This window comes from Varanus komodoensis, unplaced genomic scaffold (genome assembly GCF_004798865.1).
Source record: "Varanus komodoensis strain SLA01 unplaced genomic scaffold, ASM479886v1 scaffold1, whole genome shotgun sequence".
Lineage (NCBI taxonomy): Eukaryota > Metazoa > Chordata > Lepidosauria > Squamata > Varanidae > Varanus > Varanus komodoensis.
The window spans coordinates 57,462,715-57,481,729 of record NW_025335268.1 but is presented as its reverse complement, the minus strand read 5'-3'; the positions used below and the strand labels follow the sequence as shown (position 1 = coordinate 57,481,729).

Genomic DNA, 19,015 nt, shown 5'->3' with positions numbered 1-19,015 from the left:
GGAGGAGGGTGTGCTCGCGGTCGTCACCTGATGCAGAGTTTGCAACCTGCGGCAAAATTTTTATGAAATTTCTGTTCATGACCCAATTCGGTCATGAACAGGCATTCGTGAGCCGAGGTACCACTGTACCATCTGTCTGTCAGTTGTCCTGTGCAATGGACTCTCAACAGCAGTCCTTTGTAGAGGCAGGAGGGCTGCAAATAATCCATGTTCCAGGCTGGCTGCCATTTCCATGTTCAGAACTTGCTCGCTTTCATTTTCGGTGTCCTTGGTTCCTAAACCTTTTCCCCTATACTTGCTTCTGTGGGAATGGGAAGGTTTCTATTGTTTTTTAAACTAATGCTAATTTTGTGTTCTTGATAACCTTAGCTATCTGCTCTCTGCCTTGTGACCTTGTCTGTTTTCTGCTGGTAAAATGGTTACCTTTGTGTTTGCTGTATGGGGTTATTTCCTGATGTCCGGTGTTCTTTCTGTCATTTCTTGGGTCTGCTAAGGACAATGGTATTTTTTTCCTTGCAGGGCCATTTTGCCTAATCTCTTTAAGGGAAATCTCTTTAGCCTATGTCTGGACTTTCCTCTGCAAGAATTCCAACAGTCATCATTCATTCCTTATATCATCCATACTGGCTAACCCGGTCATTAGATCATTCCCCTGAACTCAAGCTTACCAGATGTACCTTATAGCCTTATGCTTTTATGGCACTTGGCATATAACCAATATTGAGATTAATTATATGCACACATTTTTATATATTGAGATTAATTATATACACATATACACAATTATATATTAATTATATACGCTGCATATCAAGTCATAAAAGAGCCTATGTGGGGCAGTGGTTATGCTGTTGGACAGGAACATGGGAGTTCCAGGTTTTACTCACCACTCAATCATAAAGTTTACTGAGCAGCTTTAATCTATCCAGGTCCTCACATTTTAACCTTATCTACCTTATACAGTTGTAGTGTGTATAAAATGGAGATTATGTGAGCCACCTGGGGTTCCTTGCAAGATTAAAGAATGGTGGAATAAAAATATAATAAATAAAAACTGGATGCAGGATTATTTCTTATAGCATCCACTTGCCTATTTCCTCTGCACATATGAATTTCCCTTTCTAGACTGGGGAGTGGGCCTTGAACACCTATGCATATTCATCATATATGCATTTTTCTGCTTTGTAGGTTGATAGTATATGCTGACACATGCTGCTTAAACGTAGTAATACTATTATGGGAATGTTACAGCTCTCCTTGAGCTTTGTAGTAATGTAATGTAATACATTGGCTAGCTGGAGACCATATATTTATTAATCATGAAGCTCCTAGTCCTAGTTTGCACGAAAGTTGTATTAGATCTGGCTACACACCAGGGGGTCAGTTTGTGTAACAGACAACACTTTTGTTCCATTGACAATTGCGTGGAGAATGGAGTGGTCCTCAAATATACTGAAGTCCATCCTGCAGGATTTTAGGAGACAATTGTAGAGCAGAGTAGAGCAGAGGATTGTTAGAAAAGGTACTTTAGCTGGCACTTTAGTGCTTGTATTTTACACAAACAGGAATTCTGTACTCATCAACATGATGAATTATTTATTTTCATAAATAAATGAAGTAAGATACATTGACTTGTACGTTGTGCTGGTGTTCTCTTATTAGTGCAAGTCCTGGTATCTGCTTCTCTTCCTTGATGAGAATCACTAGAGAATGTGTGGCTATTTTGTTTTCATCTGGCAGTTCATTCTTATAGGAAAGGAGATCATTTTAAAGTATGCAATCCAATATTTATAAGTATTCTGACATATTAAGAACTGATTAAAGAATGGTCAGATAAAAGAGTTAATTAGTGTAGCAGCAGTATATTTCATTGTTGGTGTCAGGAACAGTTGATTAGGGATAACAAAGTAACATTTTGTTGTTGAGAAGAATACTATTTCACTACGCTGTATCTTTTTTTCCCTTTAGGTATCTTCGAATTTTTCAGAATGTAGACTTGTCTAGTAATTTTTATTTCAGGTAAGTTTTTAATGTCAAGTGGTCACTGAACTGTTCCATATGGTTATTCATCAGTGAAAGATGAAAAAGACAACATTCCCTCTGTAGGATCCCTCCCAGAATCCTATGGAAGGAGGAAATTGTCAGAGTAGTGTCTGTTTAAAAACATTCACAAGGAGTTTCTTGTCAATTAAAAAGTGACTTAATGTGTTTGTTGCTATCCAGTGCCCAGGACCTAGGATTATTCTGTTTGTCTGTGAATTTTTAAACCCTTTCTGTCTCTTTCATTCTGTCTGGTTGCTCAGTAGGATCCTTGATTGTTCAGCACTTTCAGTGATGACTGTAGAAGATGCAAGAACCACTAGCCACAACTGACCACATGTAGCTCATGATAAATTGTGCCAGTGGGCATAGATAATTTCTCCCCACACCCTCGTACAAACAAAAGGGGAATTATTTGTAACATTTCTAAGCCCATTTTGTTAAATTCAGACTCCACTGGATTCCTATCACTTCATTGGGAGTATGACAGAACTATATTTTTCTCATCCTTCACACATGAACGCTGATAGGTCAGGACCTATCTTTTTACCTAAAATGTACCTGTTGAGGCCTCTAGCTGGTGCCAAGAACTTTGAAATAACACTATACCAATGCCATTTAGTTTTCAGCATTCTTGATGTGTCTGTTCCATGTGGTCTGGGAAACAACATGTTCCAGGTCCCTTAGCATCTGAGACAGTGCCATTTCGCAGTCATCAGGGAGTAATGGAGACCTTGCAAAGAAACCTCCTGAGGGGCTGCAGCTGCTACTGTATAAATGTGGAGTAGGGAGAAAATATGAATGCAGGGAGTGATGGCACAGGGGTGTACTTGTTATAAGCTAACCTGAATTCTACCAAAGTACAGCTCACTTGAAAGCCTTAGCCAGTTTTCACCTACACAGGTAGCAAAAACAAGGAAATGTCCTTTATGACTCCAAGTTTTAGCACTGCTGCTGAGAATGCCCACACTTATGCTTATTAGGAATGGTGAAGTATTTATTTCATCTGTGTCTTAAGAACATAAGAAGAGCCATTTTCATACCAAAGGTCCATCTAATCCAACATTCTGTTCACACAGTAGCCAACGTTAGGAAACCCACCAGCTGGACATGAATGCAATAGCACTCTCCCACCCATGGGAGAGTGTACATATGCATATTCCTTCTGATACTGAAGGGTAGCAAATGGCCTTCAAAACTAGTAGGCCCTCAGAATTAGTAGTCCTTCCTCCAAGGACCTCAAAGTACATAATAGTACAGTTTATATATGGGTTTACTGTTGTAACCCAGGGAGTCGTGTGGTTAGTGAATGACACGGGCAGGTTGTGCCACACTTGATCAAGAGTTTAAGTTCTGTCCATGACACCACAATGATTCTCTTCTACTGCACTGGATTAGTTAGAATTGTGCTTCCAGAGCAATTTAGACTTAATGAGGGCCAAAGATTTGTTGAATCTTAGTACCCAAATCAGCTTGTTTTACACTGAAGAAACTGACCAGTGAATTGTTCCTGTAAGCACTCTGATTTTATTATCTTTTCATCCACATTTCAGCTACAGCTATGATCTTTCCCATTCCCTGCAGTATAATCTTACTGTTCTAAGAATGCCTCTTGACATACTTAAATCAGAAACAACACGAACACGGCAGGAGAGTTTTGATATTTTTGAAGATGAGGGACTTGACACTCAGGGTGGAAGTGGTACGTATGATTCAAATGGAAATGAGTAATATTTGGAATAATTTGAACTACAGAAACATCTAACTCTTCTCATTGATCAACAAAGTGTTGTAACAGCTCCAAATTTAGTAGAATATTATGTATTTAATAGAAGATTAAATATTAAAGAGAAGATTTAAGTCAAATGCATCAACTGCACTAGGTGATTTTTTTTTACCAAGATGATTTCAAAAAGTGTTTAATTGCTTCTTTTGATAACTTAAATTGTAAGTCAAGAAATGATTGGGCATGTTGTCATTTTTACAAGTTATTATTCAACATAGTTTTAGGTTCAATAGACTAGAATTTATACATGAAACATGAATCTATGTTTTGTAGGGAATAAATCATGCCAATAGATACTGCTCTTTGGCTTGACAGTGCCAAAGATTGATGGAAAAAATATAGTGCTGTTTATATCATTGACTTGCAGTGTTTGGGTGTACTCACATTTTCAGGCAAAACCCTCCATTTTTTATCAACTAGACAAAATGATTAAAATTAAGTTAGCTCATTTTTTAATCTCAGTTATCCCTCTGCTCAAGTTATTGATGTAAACATGTACATAATTTGCTGTCTGTCACAGCTCCCATCTCAATATGGTGGTGTTGAGGGAAAAGCACCTTTATCCTTTATTCAGGAATACTATAGAACGATGAATAGTAATTAGATGGTCCCAGTCACTTAAGCAGTTTGTAAAATTCCCATCATTGGGGGAAGTAACTGCATAAAAAACCTCTTAGTATGGCTTCCATCAGTGGTACTGTGAAATGGAGGATTGCCTTTTCCTCTACACCCTCTAAAGTCTGCTTCCAAGGATTGGTGGATCCTGCAGAACAGATTTGAGGGAGCATGGGCTCTCCTCATTCTGTTGACAAAAGCATTTCCCTGAACAGAGGACACTAGTTGGATTTCACCCAATGTATGGAGGGACAATATTTCCTAAATTCCTCTTTGTACCAAAGATCTGAGTCCTGGAGAGCAGATAGAGCTCCCCTCCCCATTTCACCAATAAACGTTGTTATTATTACACTGTTAATAAATAAAGAGTCCTGCTTGATTGAATCAAAGGTACATTTAGTCTATCAATCTGTTTTCAATAATCAACCAAATTCTTCTGCTATTGGGTCATCCTGCCTCTCTCATATGCTGATAGTTCAGCATCTTGGGAGCTGTTTCTGTCACAGTATCCTGAGGACTCCCAAAACCAAGGAATAGGAAAAGCCATTCTTGAGTCATGCCTTATATTGTAGGTTGATAGAGCAATAGAATCCTGTGCTAAATACATATATGAGTGGTTGTCTTGGGAATCATCTGTCTGCTTAAAGGCTATGCAAATCATATTAGTCACACATTCTTATTGGTTTAATTTGTAATAATTTTTCAGGTGTATTTGGAATTTGCAGTGAACCTTACAGAAAATATGTTTGGAACAGCAAACTGCTAGATGTAGTCAAAACCACAGTTCATCGAGACTGGCTCTTGTATATTATTCATGGATTTTGTGGGCAGTCAAGTATCCTTCTACCATTAGTGATTAATGTTTATTACAGTAAGAGCAAACTGCAGTTCTAGAAATAAAGGTGAATTATAGCATACCATGGTATTACGTACAGTATCATAGCTCAGCTTCTATATACGTGATGATTAAAACCATTCAGAAATTAGCCAGCTGTTTTTAAAAGAACCTCCTGGATGTGAGAACTGGGAAACGGGGGCATGAATTGTCAGTCTTCATCTATTGCATAGATGATGAGACACAATGAAGGAAAATTCTTACTCCAAGCATGCACATTACGAGAAATCATGGTTGGGGTAATGTTGCCAGTGAGATCTAAGGATCAGATAAAGACTTAATTTACCAACTACAGTGACCATGTTTATACATAGATTCACTGTGAAATCAGATCTCAATAGGATAATTGAGCAGATAGTTCAGAAGTGTGGCAGAGCAGAATTATAATAAAATATATTACAGAATATCAGTGAAACAAATGCATTTAAAGGCCTTATTTATTGCTTTAGATTACCATATTATATTCAGTTTTACTCTGTTGTTCATGGAAACCATGTTGATCCAGTATTGGCTCTGGTGAATAGAAAGAAAAAGTCATGATTTTCACAAACTCCTTATTCCTATCTAGTGCCCTGTACCACCAAAAGTGGTGCCAGAGATTTGAAGCCCCTTGGAGCAGTGCGGAAGTTGGCATCTGGGTTTGCAGGAGAAAGAATGAATTTGTGAAGATTGCTCCCTATCCCCATTGTTCATGGTCTGCTCTTCTATGAACAGAAATCTAGTAGTGAACACAACACTCTGTGTTCTATATAAAATATTCTTTTGATCCATTGTAGCTACCATTTGCAGATGCACATGGAAGCTTCAGCATTGCCAAGATTTCTGAATTTAAGACAGTTTATACACACGAGCAGAGGACATAATCTACCAAACCTAGGTTCTACATGTAAACAACAACAGGATTATTAATGTGTGTCATTTGTAGTTCTTAAACCTTATTCTGTGATTCTTTGTGCATTAACATAAGTGGGATTTTTAAATACATATATCCTTAGGATTTGGTTGTTAGCATCTTTTTTTAGTTCAGTGTAGAACAAAGAAAGGTCTTTCCTTAATATGTAGTTTTTGGAAGCTCATTTAGCCTTAGAAGAAATAGTCTCTTGTCATATGAACCAGATGATTTTCTGGCTTCACTACTGAGAAAAGTTACTTTTTATTGGGACAGTAGCAAATATTTTATCAGAACTGTAAATGAACTCAAAACTACCCCATGGGGATCATGAATTTTTACTGTCTATGAATATGCAAATAATTTCAATGTGTATGTCTTCCCAATTTAGTCTGACATCCCTGTCTTACACTGTGTACCATGTGCCATATCTTACATAATTCTATTCATAAGTTTGTGCAATTTCTTACCTGAATTTCACATGCTTGAATCACTTTCATGAGTCTGCCCAATGGCCGACGCTGCTTATATCCTCACAATGACAGGGCAACTGCAAGCGGGAAGGCTGTTGAATCTATGTTACATACATTTCTTTTGTTGGGTGGCTCAAAATGTGGGTAATAAGAGTTAGTTTCTGTTCATCACTTGGACCATGGAAACTTTTCAGTCCCCCACATTTCACATGTGTGGATCTGTGCTCTATGCAGTGTTTGCACTAGTATCATATTGTTTGTTCTGCTGTCCATCTTTTCTATACTGGTTCGAAACTGTCAGCAATTTCATTTTGGTATATGCAAACTGTCTGATGAAGTTTCAAGAAGAAATACTGAGATGAGTGTTGTTTCTTGAGTGTATAGGACTAATTCAGCATCTGCTTTCAGGTTTACTATGCTAATTGCTTTCCTACAGAAGTAATGTTGAAAGTGTGATCCTAAGAATGACAGAATAATGGAAGGCTGGAATTATCTGTCATGGCCTTCTTATCTGGCTTTAGAAAAAAATATTTTCTTCAGTTTCCTTTTCTGAAAATCAATTATGATGATGGTAGTTATAGAAAATTTAAAGAGGATGAACAATTAAGTGCATTTTATTTATTAATAGAACTGCCTTCTTGCTTTTGTTAAGAGAATTTGAAAGATTAAATAGCATTGATGGATTGTGAGAACACATGTCTTCTTGATATGAAAACAAAACACTTGGTATATGAATAGGACTAAGAAAAGGTTAAAGTGAAATGAGGTACAAAAGATATATGCATCTTTAATCCTTAACTTGCTTTCTAAGAACTGCTCATCTATGGTCGTCCTGTGTATGTCACTCTGATAGCTAGAAGATCAAGTAATTTTGCTGGAACACGATTTCTAAAGAGAGGAGCAAATTGTGAGGTAAAATAGATGATTATCAATGTTTTCATTATGTCTTACAGCTTCATGAAGCTGTTTTTTGGGGGGAGGGGTTGATGAACAAATCCTCAAGTCCTTTGACTTTGTGATAAGTGTACTTTGCTCTGTTTTGTCATTGCAGCAAATGTAAAACAGGGAAATCTTGGGGTTTTTGAAAGATATGTATAAGATGTTAACAGTTGAGGTAATAAAGTTTAAAATAATTTTCTGTATTTAATATGCTGAAGAAGTCTAAATACTGAGCAGTCTTGTGAATTAGGGAATATTATCTTAGATGCATTTACAATATATGTATTTTTCAAGTTTTAGTGTATGACTACAGCCATTATTATTGATACTACTACAGCGCATCCTGCATAATATACATAATAATTGCACATCCTGCTTTTTTCTCTTTCTCACCTGGGTGACTGACTTAGACCCATTTTATCCTCACAACAACCCTAGTAGGTTTGGCTGGGTGTCTGTGACTGGCCAGAGAGCTTCATGACTGAGTGGGGACTAGAACCTGGATGTCCCCTTTTCTGAGTTCAACACTCAACTGCCATACCACATTGGCCATGCTATGATTCTATTATTACAATGTGCAAGTTCTCATAGAAAATGTTAGTTTATGAATCTGGGGCTTGGGAGTTCTCTGATAAAGTAGACTGATGAACTGTGTTGAAATTTAATGTAATGTGGACTCGTATTTTCATGTGGAAATCCATCCACTTAATTGCCTGTGAGCATCAAGAGCTGTCAGGATTACAAGCCATGAATGATTTAGCATTTCTCAACCTGCTCAGTTCCCCATCTACCTGCTCAGGCTTTCACTCTCTCTACAGGCCCCTTCTCAAACCATGCCACTGGCTCACCTGCTTGGTGTCTACATCCAATTAGGAGAAAGCACAGGGCAGGTAAAACTTCCCTGGGTGAAGTGCCAGGTGGTATGTCCAGGGTCTGGGTTCATTACCTATGAGCCTTCCCCAGTAGGATAATATTAAGCAAATTTCCATAAATTCCTTAGGCTTGCATATATATGAAAGTACTTATTTTTGGAGAGCACCAGTTCTGGGATGATATCTTTTCTGTGTATAAAAAAGGAAATAATGCTGTGTTAATTTCATAACTATCTGCCTCATTCCAACAACAATCATTTGTATTCCTTCATATGTAGATTAGCTATAATCGGTATAAGCTACTTTACAGGGGCCATGTCCCATGATGGTAAATACAGCTGGAGTTCTATATAAATGCTTATGAGGCAGCCTTTCTGGGTAGTTGCAAAAACGGTATGCTGAGCAGAGGTTTATGTTGCAAAAATGGATCAATTTCTTGTTTGAAGCAATTTTGAATTTAACAGAGAAGCTTAGAAAAGCTTATATAGAAGAAAGGAAACCTAAAATTAATGGACTTTATTTTAAACAAATTTGTTACCAACATTAAACTTGGATTGAGAGAAGACAGTATGACCTCTAATACACAACAAATGTTTTGTTTAGCCTGTCCATAACTAAAATTTCACTGATGAATGGGTGACATAATTCACACTTTGGTGGATACAGCTGAAAAGCTGCAGCAATATAGTACATTGTAATTCCTTTTTTTTTTATTTTATATAGGGAGATGTGGCTAATGAAGTAGAAACGGAGCAGATTTTGTATGATGCTTCTGTGATGTCATTTTCTGCTGGAAGCTATTCATCTTATGTCCAAGTGCGGGGATCTGTCCCTCTGTATTGGTCTCAGGATATTTCAACTATGATGCCTAAGCCACCAATTACATGTATGTATAGAGTATTAAATGTGCTATCTTAGGGATTGTCCAAATGAATCAATCACATTAACTAGATTGCATTAACCCATTGACTGCAGGGAGTAAGAGGTCATCTCTGTGAAGTTGCAGCTTAAGGTATGGAATGATCTTGTATCCATGCACAAAGAAAGTTGTTGGCAAAATGTAACTTGTGCCACTGTTGATACTTAATTTACCTTGGTTATGCAATCTACAATTGCACTTGTGGGACAGCTGTGAAATCTTGTCATGAGATATATCCACCACCATCCTTGACCATGTTTTCCTTTAGATCTGGAGTTTCAAGACATACAAGAATCTTTTTCTCCCCCATGTGTGGCCTCCTCACCTGTAAAACAGAGTGTATATCGCTTTTCTTTTTGAAGGACAGGCAAATTGGCCCCTTTGTAGCAAGTTGGCCTCTCCCCTCTATTATGTTGAGCAGGTATAATTGCATTGCATTTACATCCCACCTTTTTTACTCTTGTAAGGAACCCAAGGTGGCTTACATAGCTCCATTTTATCCTCACAACAACCCTGTGGAGCAGATTGGTTTGAGAGCCTGTAACTGACTGAAAGTCACCCAGTGAGCTTCATGGCCAAGTAGTGACTAGAACCCAGATCTCCCAGGTTCCCAGTCCAGCATTCTAACCACCATACTACACCAGCTCTCAGGTATCTCTTCAGGAGCAGAATTAATATGGACCTTTTGCTATGAGGAGAGTTGTGACCATTCCTCCTAAAAATGTCATCTCTGCCTGATTTTGAGTATAGGTTAATAATTAAATAATGAAACAACTTGTCCTGCAAAAATAATAATGGATTTGTACTGATCATCAGTAATTTGCAAGATTCCACATACTCATGATACAGTATTTTATTAATAGATTCAGAGAACGAACAGGGTGGTGTGGCATATATTGTCATTTGATCTGCTGCTATTGTCTTCCACTCAAGTGAAGCAATGTTTTTGGTAGTGCAAAGAAGTCTGCAAACTTCTTAGGCTTCATTTTCTTATTTTTTTCCTCCTCTTAAAAAATACGTGACAGCAAGAAAGCTATTTATGTTCAGAGTAGATACATTTGCTCGCCTAAATGTGGCTTTAGTCAACAATTATTTTTATTTGTTGAGTTCATCATGCTCAGTGGCATACTTCTTGTTTTTTGATGAAAGTCACTATGAGTGAGTAATGTGATTGGAAAAGGAGTTGAGTAAGATGTGCAATTAAATTATACTTTGCCAAATGTGAATTTAAAACTTAATACTTAAGAAGGTTTTTGTTTCTGTTGTTACATGTTGTCAAGTAGCCTCCAAATCATGGCAACCCTATAAATGAGTGCCCTTGAAAATGTCCTGTCCTGTCCTGTCCTGGACAGCCCTGCTAAGCTCTTGTAAACAACTTTTACTATTGACTAATTATTAGGAACCCAGAAAATTTAACATTCCAAAACATGCATTTAATAATGAATTGTATTAACTTTTAAAACACACTTGCCTGCCTTTAGTATTCTCAAATTCTTGCATTCGTGAATTGCTGCTGCTGCTTTGTTCCTTCATGAGTTTGTACTGGACTTTTATCCAGTTTACGAACTAGAATGGACCCTATATGGCATGGAATTTCTGTTTTTCCACATTTGTTTTTTTATTATGACATCTGATAAAACACGATGAAATGAAGCATGTTATGGTACTATATACTATAATGTGCATCTCCTGTTCCCACATTGCCTCCTGCATCAATAGTATGAAAAGGAAGCAGGAAGGTGCAAACTGTTCTTATGACAACCAAGGTTTGGTTTGTTGAAAACTCATTAGAAAGAAAGCATGAAGAGGCAATAGATTCCATCCAGTTGGTGTCACCCTGCTGGAGAAGTACACTTTGATTCAAACATCATGTCAACAGAAGGAGGAGAGCAGTCATTTTTTGCAATTTCTATTCTCTTTTGTACTCTCCCTCACATACATATTCTACCAAGTTTAATTTGTATTGTTGGTGGATCCTTGGAAACAACATGGAGTCGTAATAATTGAAAATTGCCCCATTTCTGCTCCCTGATAGAAGCCTGGGCTGGATCAAACAAACTTTCCAGCAGTGGAGTACAATTCATAGTAGGGTGGCAGCACTGTTACTCTTTATGTATAGTTTGATCATCTAATCTTGAGTTCTTCTCTTTGGACTCCTTGGGTGCACTATTCTGTAACAAAGCCAGACCTGAACCAAAATCACCACTTTATGCTGCATTCTTCCAGTATCCCAGAACTGGCAATCTAGCAAGGAAATTGCAAGGATTGTATGACCACAGTGATGCCCTCTTGTGCAAGTTATTTGCTAATTACAGTCACAGGTCAGGAAGCATTATTTGTAAAAAAGAAAAAGGAATGAAAGGCAAAGCATTCCAAATAAATAAAACCAAATCGATTTTCTTCACTGCATTGCAGTTTTATTACAACATTGCTAAAAGTTTGGAGTGTATAGTGCTGTGGATCCTAACAGCAAGGTCGTGTAGGCACCATTCAGTTAATTTATTTTGTTTGTTTTTTAGTGGATCAAGCAGACCCATTTGCACACGTAGCTGCTCTTCACTTTGATCAGATGCTCCAGAGGTTTGGTTCTCCAATCATCATTTTGAATCTTGTGAAGGTATAGAATTGATTTTCTTACGCACACCATTCATCAAACCAATGAGCTTCCCTTTATTTCCTTGCATTTATTATTGGATGTCTTCATTTTTCAGGGGAAGGGGTGGGGGGAGAAAGGATTAAGTCCAGGATTTTTTCCTTAAGTTTTATGAAATGATGTTTTCAAATTTAAGATTCAAAATAGGTTAATTTTAGAAAACAATAATGAGTTTCACAAACCTCTTTGAGTTCAGAAATTTCTTCATGAGGTAAGGTTTTTGGGATTAACACAGCATTGACTTTCTGTCCGAATTTGTAAATATTGTATCTTCTTGCTTTAAGTACATTAAATATTAAATATTACACTTGAATATTTAATATATGCTATTCAGCATATATTAAATATTGTTGCAAAATTTTGACTTAAATTGAAGAAAGTAGGGAAAAGCACTAGGCCACTCAGGTATGACATAAATCATATCCCTGATGAATATACAGTAGAGGTGACAAATAGATTTAAGGAATTAGATCTGATAGACAGAGTGCCTGAAGAACTGTGGACAGAGGTTCGCAACATTGTACAAGAGGTAGCAACTAAAACCATCCCTAAGAAAAAGAAATGCAAGAAAGCAAAATGACTGTCTGAGGAAGCTTTACAAATAGCTGAGGAAAGAAGGGAAGCGAAAGGCAAGGGGGAAAGAGAAAGATACACCCAATTGAATGCAGAATTCCAGAGAATAGATAGAAGAGATAAGAATGCCTTCTTAAATAAACAGTGCAAAGAAATAGAAGAAAACAATAGAATCAGGAGGACCAGAAATCTCTTCAAGAAAATTGGAGACATGAAAGGAACATTTCATGCAAAGATGGGCATGATAAAGGACCAAAATGGCAGGGACTTAACAGAGGCAGAAGAGATGCCTCTAACAGAGGTGGCAAGATTACACAGAAGAACTATACAAGAAAGAGCTTAACGTCCCTGATAACCGCAATGGGGTGGTTACTGACCTCGAGCCAGGTATCCTGGAATGTGAAGTCAAATGGGCCTTAGGAAGTCTGAGCAACAACAAAGCTAGTGGAGGCGACAGTATTCCAGCTGAGCTATTAAAAATCTTAAAAGATGATGCAGTAAAAGTGCTACACTCAATATCCCAGCAAATCTGGAAAACTCAACGGTGGCCACAGGATTAAAAAAGGTCAGTTTACATTCCGATCCCAAAGAAGGGCAATGCCAAAGAATGTTCAAACTACCGCACCATTCCACTCATTTCACATGCTAGCAAAGTGATGCTCAAAATCCTACAAGTTTAAGCTCCAGCAGTATGTGGACCGAGAACTACCAGAAGTACAGGCAGAATTTCGAAGAGGGAGAGGAACTAGAGATCACATTGCCAACATACGCTGGCTCATGGAGAAAGATAGGGAGTTCCAGAAAAACATCTACTTCTGCTTCGTTGACTATGCTAAAGCCTTTGATTGTGTGGATTACAACAAATTGTGGCAAGTTCTTAAAGAGATGGGAGTACCTGGCCATCCTATTTGTCTCTTTAGAAACCTATATGTGGGTCAAGAAGCAACAGTTAGAACTGGGCATAGAACCACTGATTGATTCAAAATTGAGAAAGGAGTTTGGCAAGGCTGTATACTGTTGCCCTGCCTACTTAACTTACATGCAGAGCACATCATGAGAAAGGCGGGGATAGCTGAATCACCAGTTGGAATTTAGATTGCTGGGAGAAATATCAACAACCTCAGATATGCAGATGATACCACTCTCATGGCAGAAAGTGAAGAGGAACTAAAGAGCCTCTTGATGTGGGTGAAGGAGGAGAGCGCAGAAGTTGGCTTGAAACTCAACATTAAGAAAACTAAGTTCATGGCATTCGGTCCGCTCACTTCCAGACAAATAGATGGGGAAGAAATGGAGGTAGTGACAGATTTTATTTTCCTGGGCTCCAAGATCACCGCAGACGGGGACTGCAGCCAAGAAATTAAAAGACGCTTGCTCCTGGGGAAGAAAGCTATGGCAAATCTAGGCAGCATACTAAAAAGCAGAGACATCACCCTGCCAACAAAAGTGCGTCTAGTCAAGGCTATGGTTTTCCCAGTTGCAATGTATGGCTGTGAAAGCTGGACCATAAGGAAGGCTGAGTGCCAAAGGATCGAGGCCTTTGAATTGTGGTGCTGGAGGAGACTCCTGTGAGTCTCTTGGACCGCAAGGCAATCAAACCGGTCAGTCCTAGAGGAGATCAACCCTGACTGCTCTTTAGAAGGCCAGATACTGAAGATGAAACTCAAATACTTTGCCCACCTAATGAGAAGGAAGGACTCCCTGGAGAAGAGCCTAATGCTGGGAACAATAGATGGCAAAAGAAGAAGGGGACAGCAGGGGATGAGGTGGCTAGATGGAGTCACTGAAGCAGTTGGTGTGAGCTTGAGTGGACTCTGGGGGATGGTGGAGGACAGGAAGGCCTGGAGGAATGTTGTCCATGGGGTCGCGATGGGTCGGACACGACTTCGCGACTAACAACAACAACAATTTGTTCAGCACTAAAATTTGAAAGGAAAGACACCTGGATGCAAGCTATGCTTATTTTAGATCTCACTGCCTTCTGCCTGTGTAGGAAGGTACTGCTGCTCCCATTCTGCATTCCCATGAAAAACAGCTCTGAAAGGCCCCCCAACTTCCTATGTTGAGGAAACATGCAATCTTTTATGGTGTAAGTTTCACTGCAGTTTCATGTGAGCCCAGTAGATGATTTCCTCTGATAAAGAGCTTGAAAAGCTTTGGGATAATATGATGCAGTGTCACATCGAACTAAGACCTTTATGTGCCATTTTATGGGTTTCAGCTATGTTTTTGGGGAATGTTGAGAATGTGGACCTAGGAGAGAAGGAATAAAGATAAGCAAAGAGGAAGGAGAGACTGAAACCATGGGAAAGCAGAGCCTTTCTGAAGAGGAGCAAGAGGGGAAAATGGGTGTGACAGATCCAAGAGTGAGACATCATTTAAGGCAGGAAGATCAATGACAAAGAGTGAGACTTTCTAAGAGTTTAGCTCTGAGAAGTTTCAGAGAGATCACCCTGACACTTTGGCTTTTGGGAAGGGAAAGCCATTAGTTAATTATGATTAGACTGAAATCAACTTTCAGTCATATTGCATTAATGAACTGATTCTATAGAAAGCTAATGCAGGTTCTTTGTTTGTTTGTCTTGGTAAAACAATCTATAGCCTAAAGCCAGCTCTGTGTGCTTACAGTTTAGCATAATAAAATCCTGTTGATTAAAAAACAATTATTATGCTTAACTTCAAGAGAAATGACCTTGATAATCTATATTGGGGTGGATAGCTTCTGACAATATAGGTTGTCTGACCTCTGCCATCTTGCTGCCAATTTGCTGCCAATTTACAGCAATAATAATTTAAAAAGTCAGTGATTTGCCACTGAAATGCAGTGGCAAAAAAGGCCTATTTATCCCTGTTTTAAAACTAAAGGAAACTCTTTTTGCCAGTGCCATGAAGCTGAATTTTGCATGCAAGCCATTGATACTTTTGCAACCACAGCAGATTCAGCAGAGAAAGGGGACAGCAAAGCCGCACAAAAGGACAGGAGTACAAATTCTATACTGACTGGCACTAGCTTTCCAACATTTTAGACAGTCGTCTTTTCCAGCCCTTTTTATGGATGCTATGAAATAGAAACATAGAAACAGAGCGAGTCAGAAGGGGTCTCCTGGGCCATCTAGTCTGACCTCCAGCACCAGCCGGCTCCACTCACGACATGCCCAGCATGTGGACGTCCAGCCTGTCCTTGAACACCCGCACCGATGGGGCCTCAACGACCTCTTGTGGAAGCCCATTCCACACCCTCGGGGTCCTGACTGTCAGGAAGTGCTTCCTGGCATCCAAATGGAACCTTGGCTCCCTGAGCTTTGCTCCACTGGAGCATGTCCTGCCTTCCTCTGCAGGGGAGAACAGGTCTCTACCCACCTCCGTGTGACATCCCTTCACATACCTGTATGTCGCCATCATATCCCCTCTGAGTCTCCTCCAGGCTGAAGAGACCCAGTTCCCTCAGTCTCGCCTCATACGGCGTCCCCTGCAAACCGGCCACCAACCTTGTGGCCCTACGCTGCACTGACTCCAACCTGGCTATATCCTTCCTGTAATGAGGGGCCCAAAACTGAACACAATACTCCAGTTGCGGGCGCACCAGAGTCGTGTAAAGTGGTAGTAATACCTCTCTTGATCTAGAAGCCACACTTCTGGCTATGCAACCAAGGGTGGCGTTCGCCCTCTTGACCACCGCATCACACTGCTGACTCATGTTTAGCCTGCAGTCAACCAGTACCCCGAGGTCCCTTTCACAAGTGCTGCTCTCCAGCCACTTGTCCCCTAACCTGTACTTATGACACCCATTCCTATGCCCCAAGTGCAAGACCTTGCACTCATCCACATTGAACGCCATCCTGTTGTCTTCTGCCCACTTCCATAGTCTGTCCAAATCCTTTTGGATCTGGAGTACCTGCTCCTCAGTTGTGGCCACTGCTCCAGTTTTAGTGTCGTCTGCGAATTTGATCAGCAGACTGTTCACCCCTTCTTCCATGTTGTTAATGAAAAGATTAAACAGGATCAGCCCCAGGACAGAGCCCTGGGGGACCCCGCTTGTTACTGGCTGCCATCCCGATGATTCGCCGCTAATGGTTACCTTCTGCTTTCGGTCAGTCAGCCATGCCCTAATCTACCGGACAGTGCTTTGGTGTATCCCAAAACTCCTCAGTTTCTCCACCAGGATATCATGGGGCACTTTGTCAAAGGCCTTGTTGAAATCCAGGTATACCACATCCACTGCATCCCCTCCATCTAGCCATCTCGGAACCTTGTCATAGAATTCCACAAGGTTTGTCTGGCAGGACCTGTTTTTGCGGAAGCCGTGTTGTGTGGCTGTCAGCCTGCCTTCCCTATCTAGCATCACTAGATCTCTCTCTATTATGAGCCTTTCCATTGTTTTTTCTACAATGGACATAAGGCTAACTGGTCTATAATTCCCCATGTCCTTTCTACTACCCTTTTTGAAAATTGGGACCACTGATGCCACCCTCCAGTCCTCTGGAACTTCACCTGTTCTCCACGAGGTCTCAAAAATGGAGGCCAGCGGGCATGAGAGAACCCCTGCCAACTCTGTAAGTGCTCTTGGGTGTAACCCATCAGGGCCTGGCGCCTTTGTAATGTCCAATGCGCTGAGGAGCCCCTCGACTTCAAGGGGGGGGGTGACTCTAATCTGTGCCCCTAAGTCCCCAGCCTCATCTAATATCCTATGTGGATGTCCCCCATCCTGCTTTGACCTGGAACTTTCTGCCTATAAAGCAGGCATTCTACCTCTGAGCTGTGTCTCTTCGATTTCTTCTCACTATGATGTTTTGTAGCCTCTCATTGTTATAAAAGTCTTAAGCCATTTGTAATATGCACAATTTCTGAAAGCCAACCAGCAAATTGAAAAAGTAAAATTGGAATTCTAACAAGTCTTTAAAAATACTATTGATAACAGGCACATGCCCCTACTTTACATTCAGACTTTTGCTAGAACTGAGTAACTGGCATAATTTTGATATTTAAATATTAATACTTATTGGAAAAGTCATTTTCAAGAGCAGGTCCTTGTTCTCAGCCTGGCTCAGTTCTGAAAATGTATAAGGCAAAACTTACCTAAAACTTCTTACTTAGTTGAAATACCCTAATCTTTTGACCTCTCTGAATGGTCATTGACAGTTAATCTCAGGCATATAAGGCCTTGTGCCTTTTCTTTCTCATTCAGCTTAATTTTAAAAAAATCAGTTTGATTTCTTCAGAATATAAAATAGCCAGAGAGAACTGTGTACTGGGAAGTAACTAACTCAGCAATAGATAATTTCATTTTGCTAGTTCTGTTCCAGGATTCTTGCAGAACAGCTGCTCAACAACAAAACTGAAATTCCAGGAACTACCTGATTAACAGAATATTCAATTCCTGTAGGAGTATTTGAATGCCACTTGTGCTCGCACTCTCTCAGCTTCTGTTAGTGGCTTAGCCTTGGGGAAAATAATTAATGCCATCATTTCAAAACATTGTGAATTTAAATAAAACAGATACATGTGACTGATGTAAAGCTTCTCACTGGAGCTTCTAAACTGAACAGAATACATCCAAAAAAAGAATTTAATCCATATAGAAGCAAGTGATTTTAACAGTCAGTCATTCAAATGCAGCGAGGCAGAAAATGTTGATGCAAGGAAGGAGCTAACTTCTAGATAAATGTCTCTCAAGTTATCAATACTGCAGTACTTTAGATGGAGCTACCTCTTTAGATCTTCTGTACTGTCAGACTTCAGGATACCTTTACTAAATCTGAGAATGGGGGAATAGACATTTTGAAAAATCGCTGCAATATTTTGAGAAATGAAATGCCCAAACATGAATTGCACAGGGTGTCTCTTCCTGCAACTATAGGAGGAAGGTGTTGTAGAGAGTGACTTTGTTTGGACATAATGATGGTGGCAAATTCTAAGTCAACCCATGAATTATGGAGACATGTGCCATAGCCAAGCCACACACAAGCTGTGCACAGTCCACTTCCTGTTTATATTAGCAGCCCACAAATGTAACTGCCATGTCCAAACACCACCAGCAGGTAAACCATCTATTATCAAGGCAAACTTCTCATAGAAGAGGTACATCTCTAAAAGATATGTAGTGACTCTGATCATTACCAGTAAATTGTGTGTATTCTTCATACATACTCCAGATTCCTCATATCGTAGGTTGTTCAGTGTTACTGAGAAAATTATTGAGTTCATAGCATCTGTACATCATTGCTTGTATTGTTTGCTAGCTAGGTAAGCACATTTTCTAGATGATGCAGTCACACGTAGATTACATACACATAGCAGGCTTAGAGCCAAAGATGGAGGCAAGGGACTGTAGCTTCAAGAGTGATGATTCACATGTGACATC

The 19,015-nt window shown here is 39.5% G+C and overlaps 1 protein-coding gene across 1 annotated transcript in view; it reads left to right on the top strand.

Moving 5' to 3' along the window:
- The window catches only part of FIG4 (FIG4 phosphoinositide 5-phosphatase), a 102,827-nt gene that overhangs the window by 21,051 nt on the left and 62,761 nt on the right, over positions 1-19,015 (top strand). The window contains exons 5-10 of the mRNA XM_044426684.1: positions 1,969-2,019; positions 3,594-3,742; positions 5,148-5,276; positions 7,510-7,610; positions 9,233-9,395; positions 11,948-12,045. Of these exons, the coding sequence (XP_044282619.1) occupies positions 1,969-2,019; positions 3,594-3,742; positions 5,148-5,276; positions 7,510-7,610; positions 9,233-9,395; positions 11,948-12,045 (691 nt within the window). The remainder of the gene's footprint in view (positions 1-1,968; positions 2,020-3,593; positions 3,743-5,147; positions 5,277-7,509; positions 7,611-9,232; positions 9,396-11,947; positions 12,046-19,015) is intronic.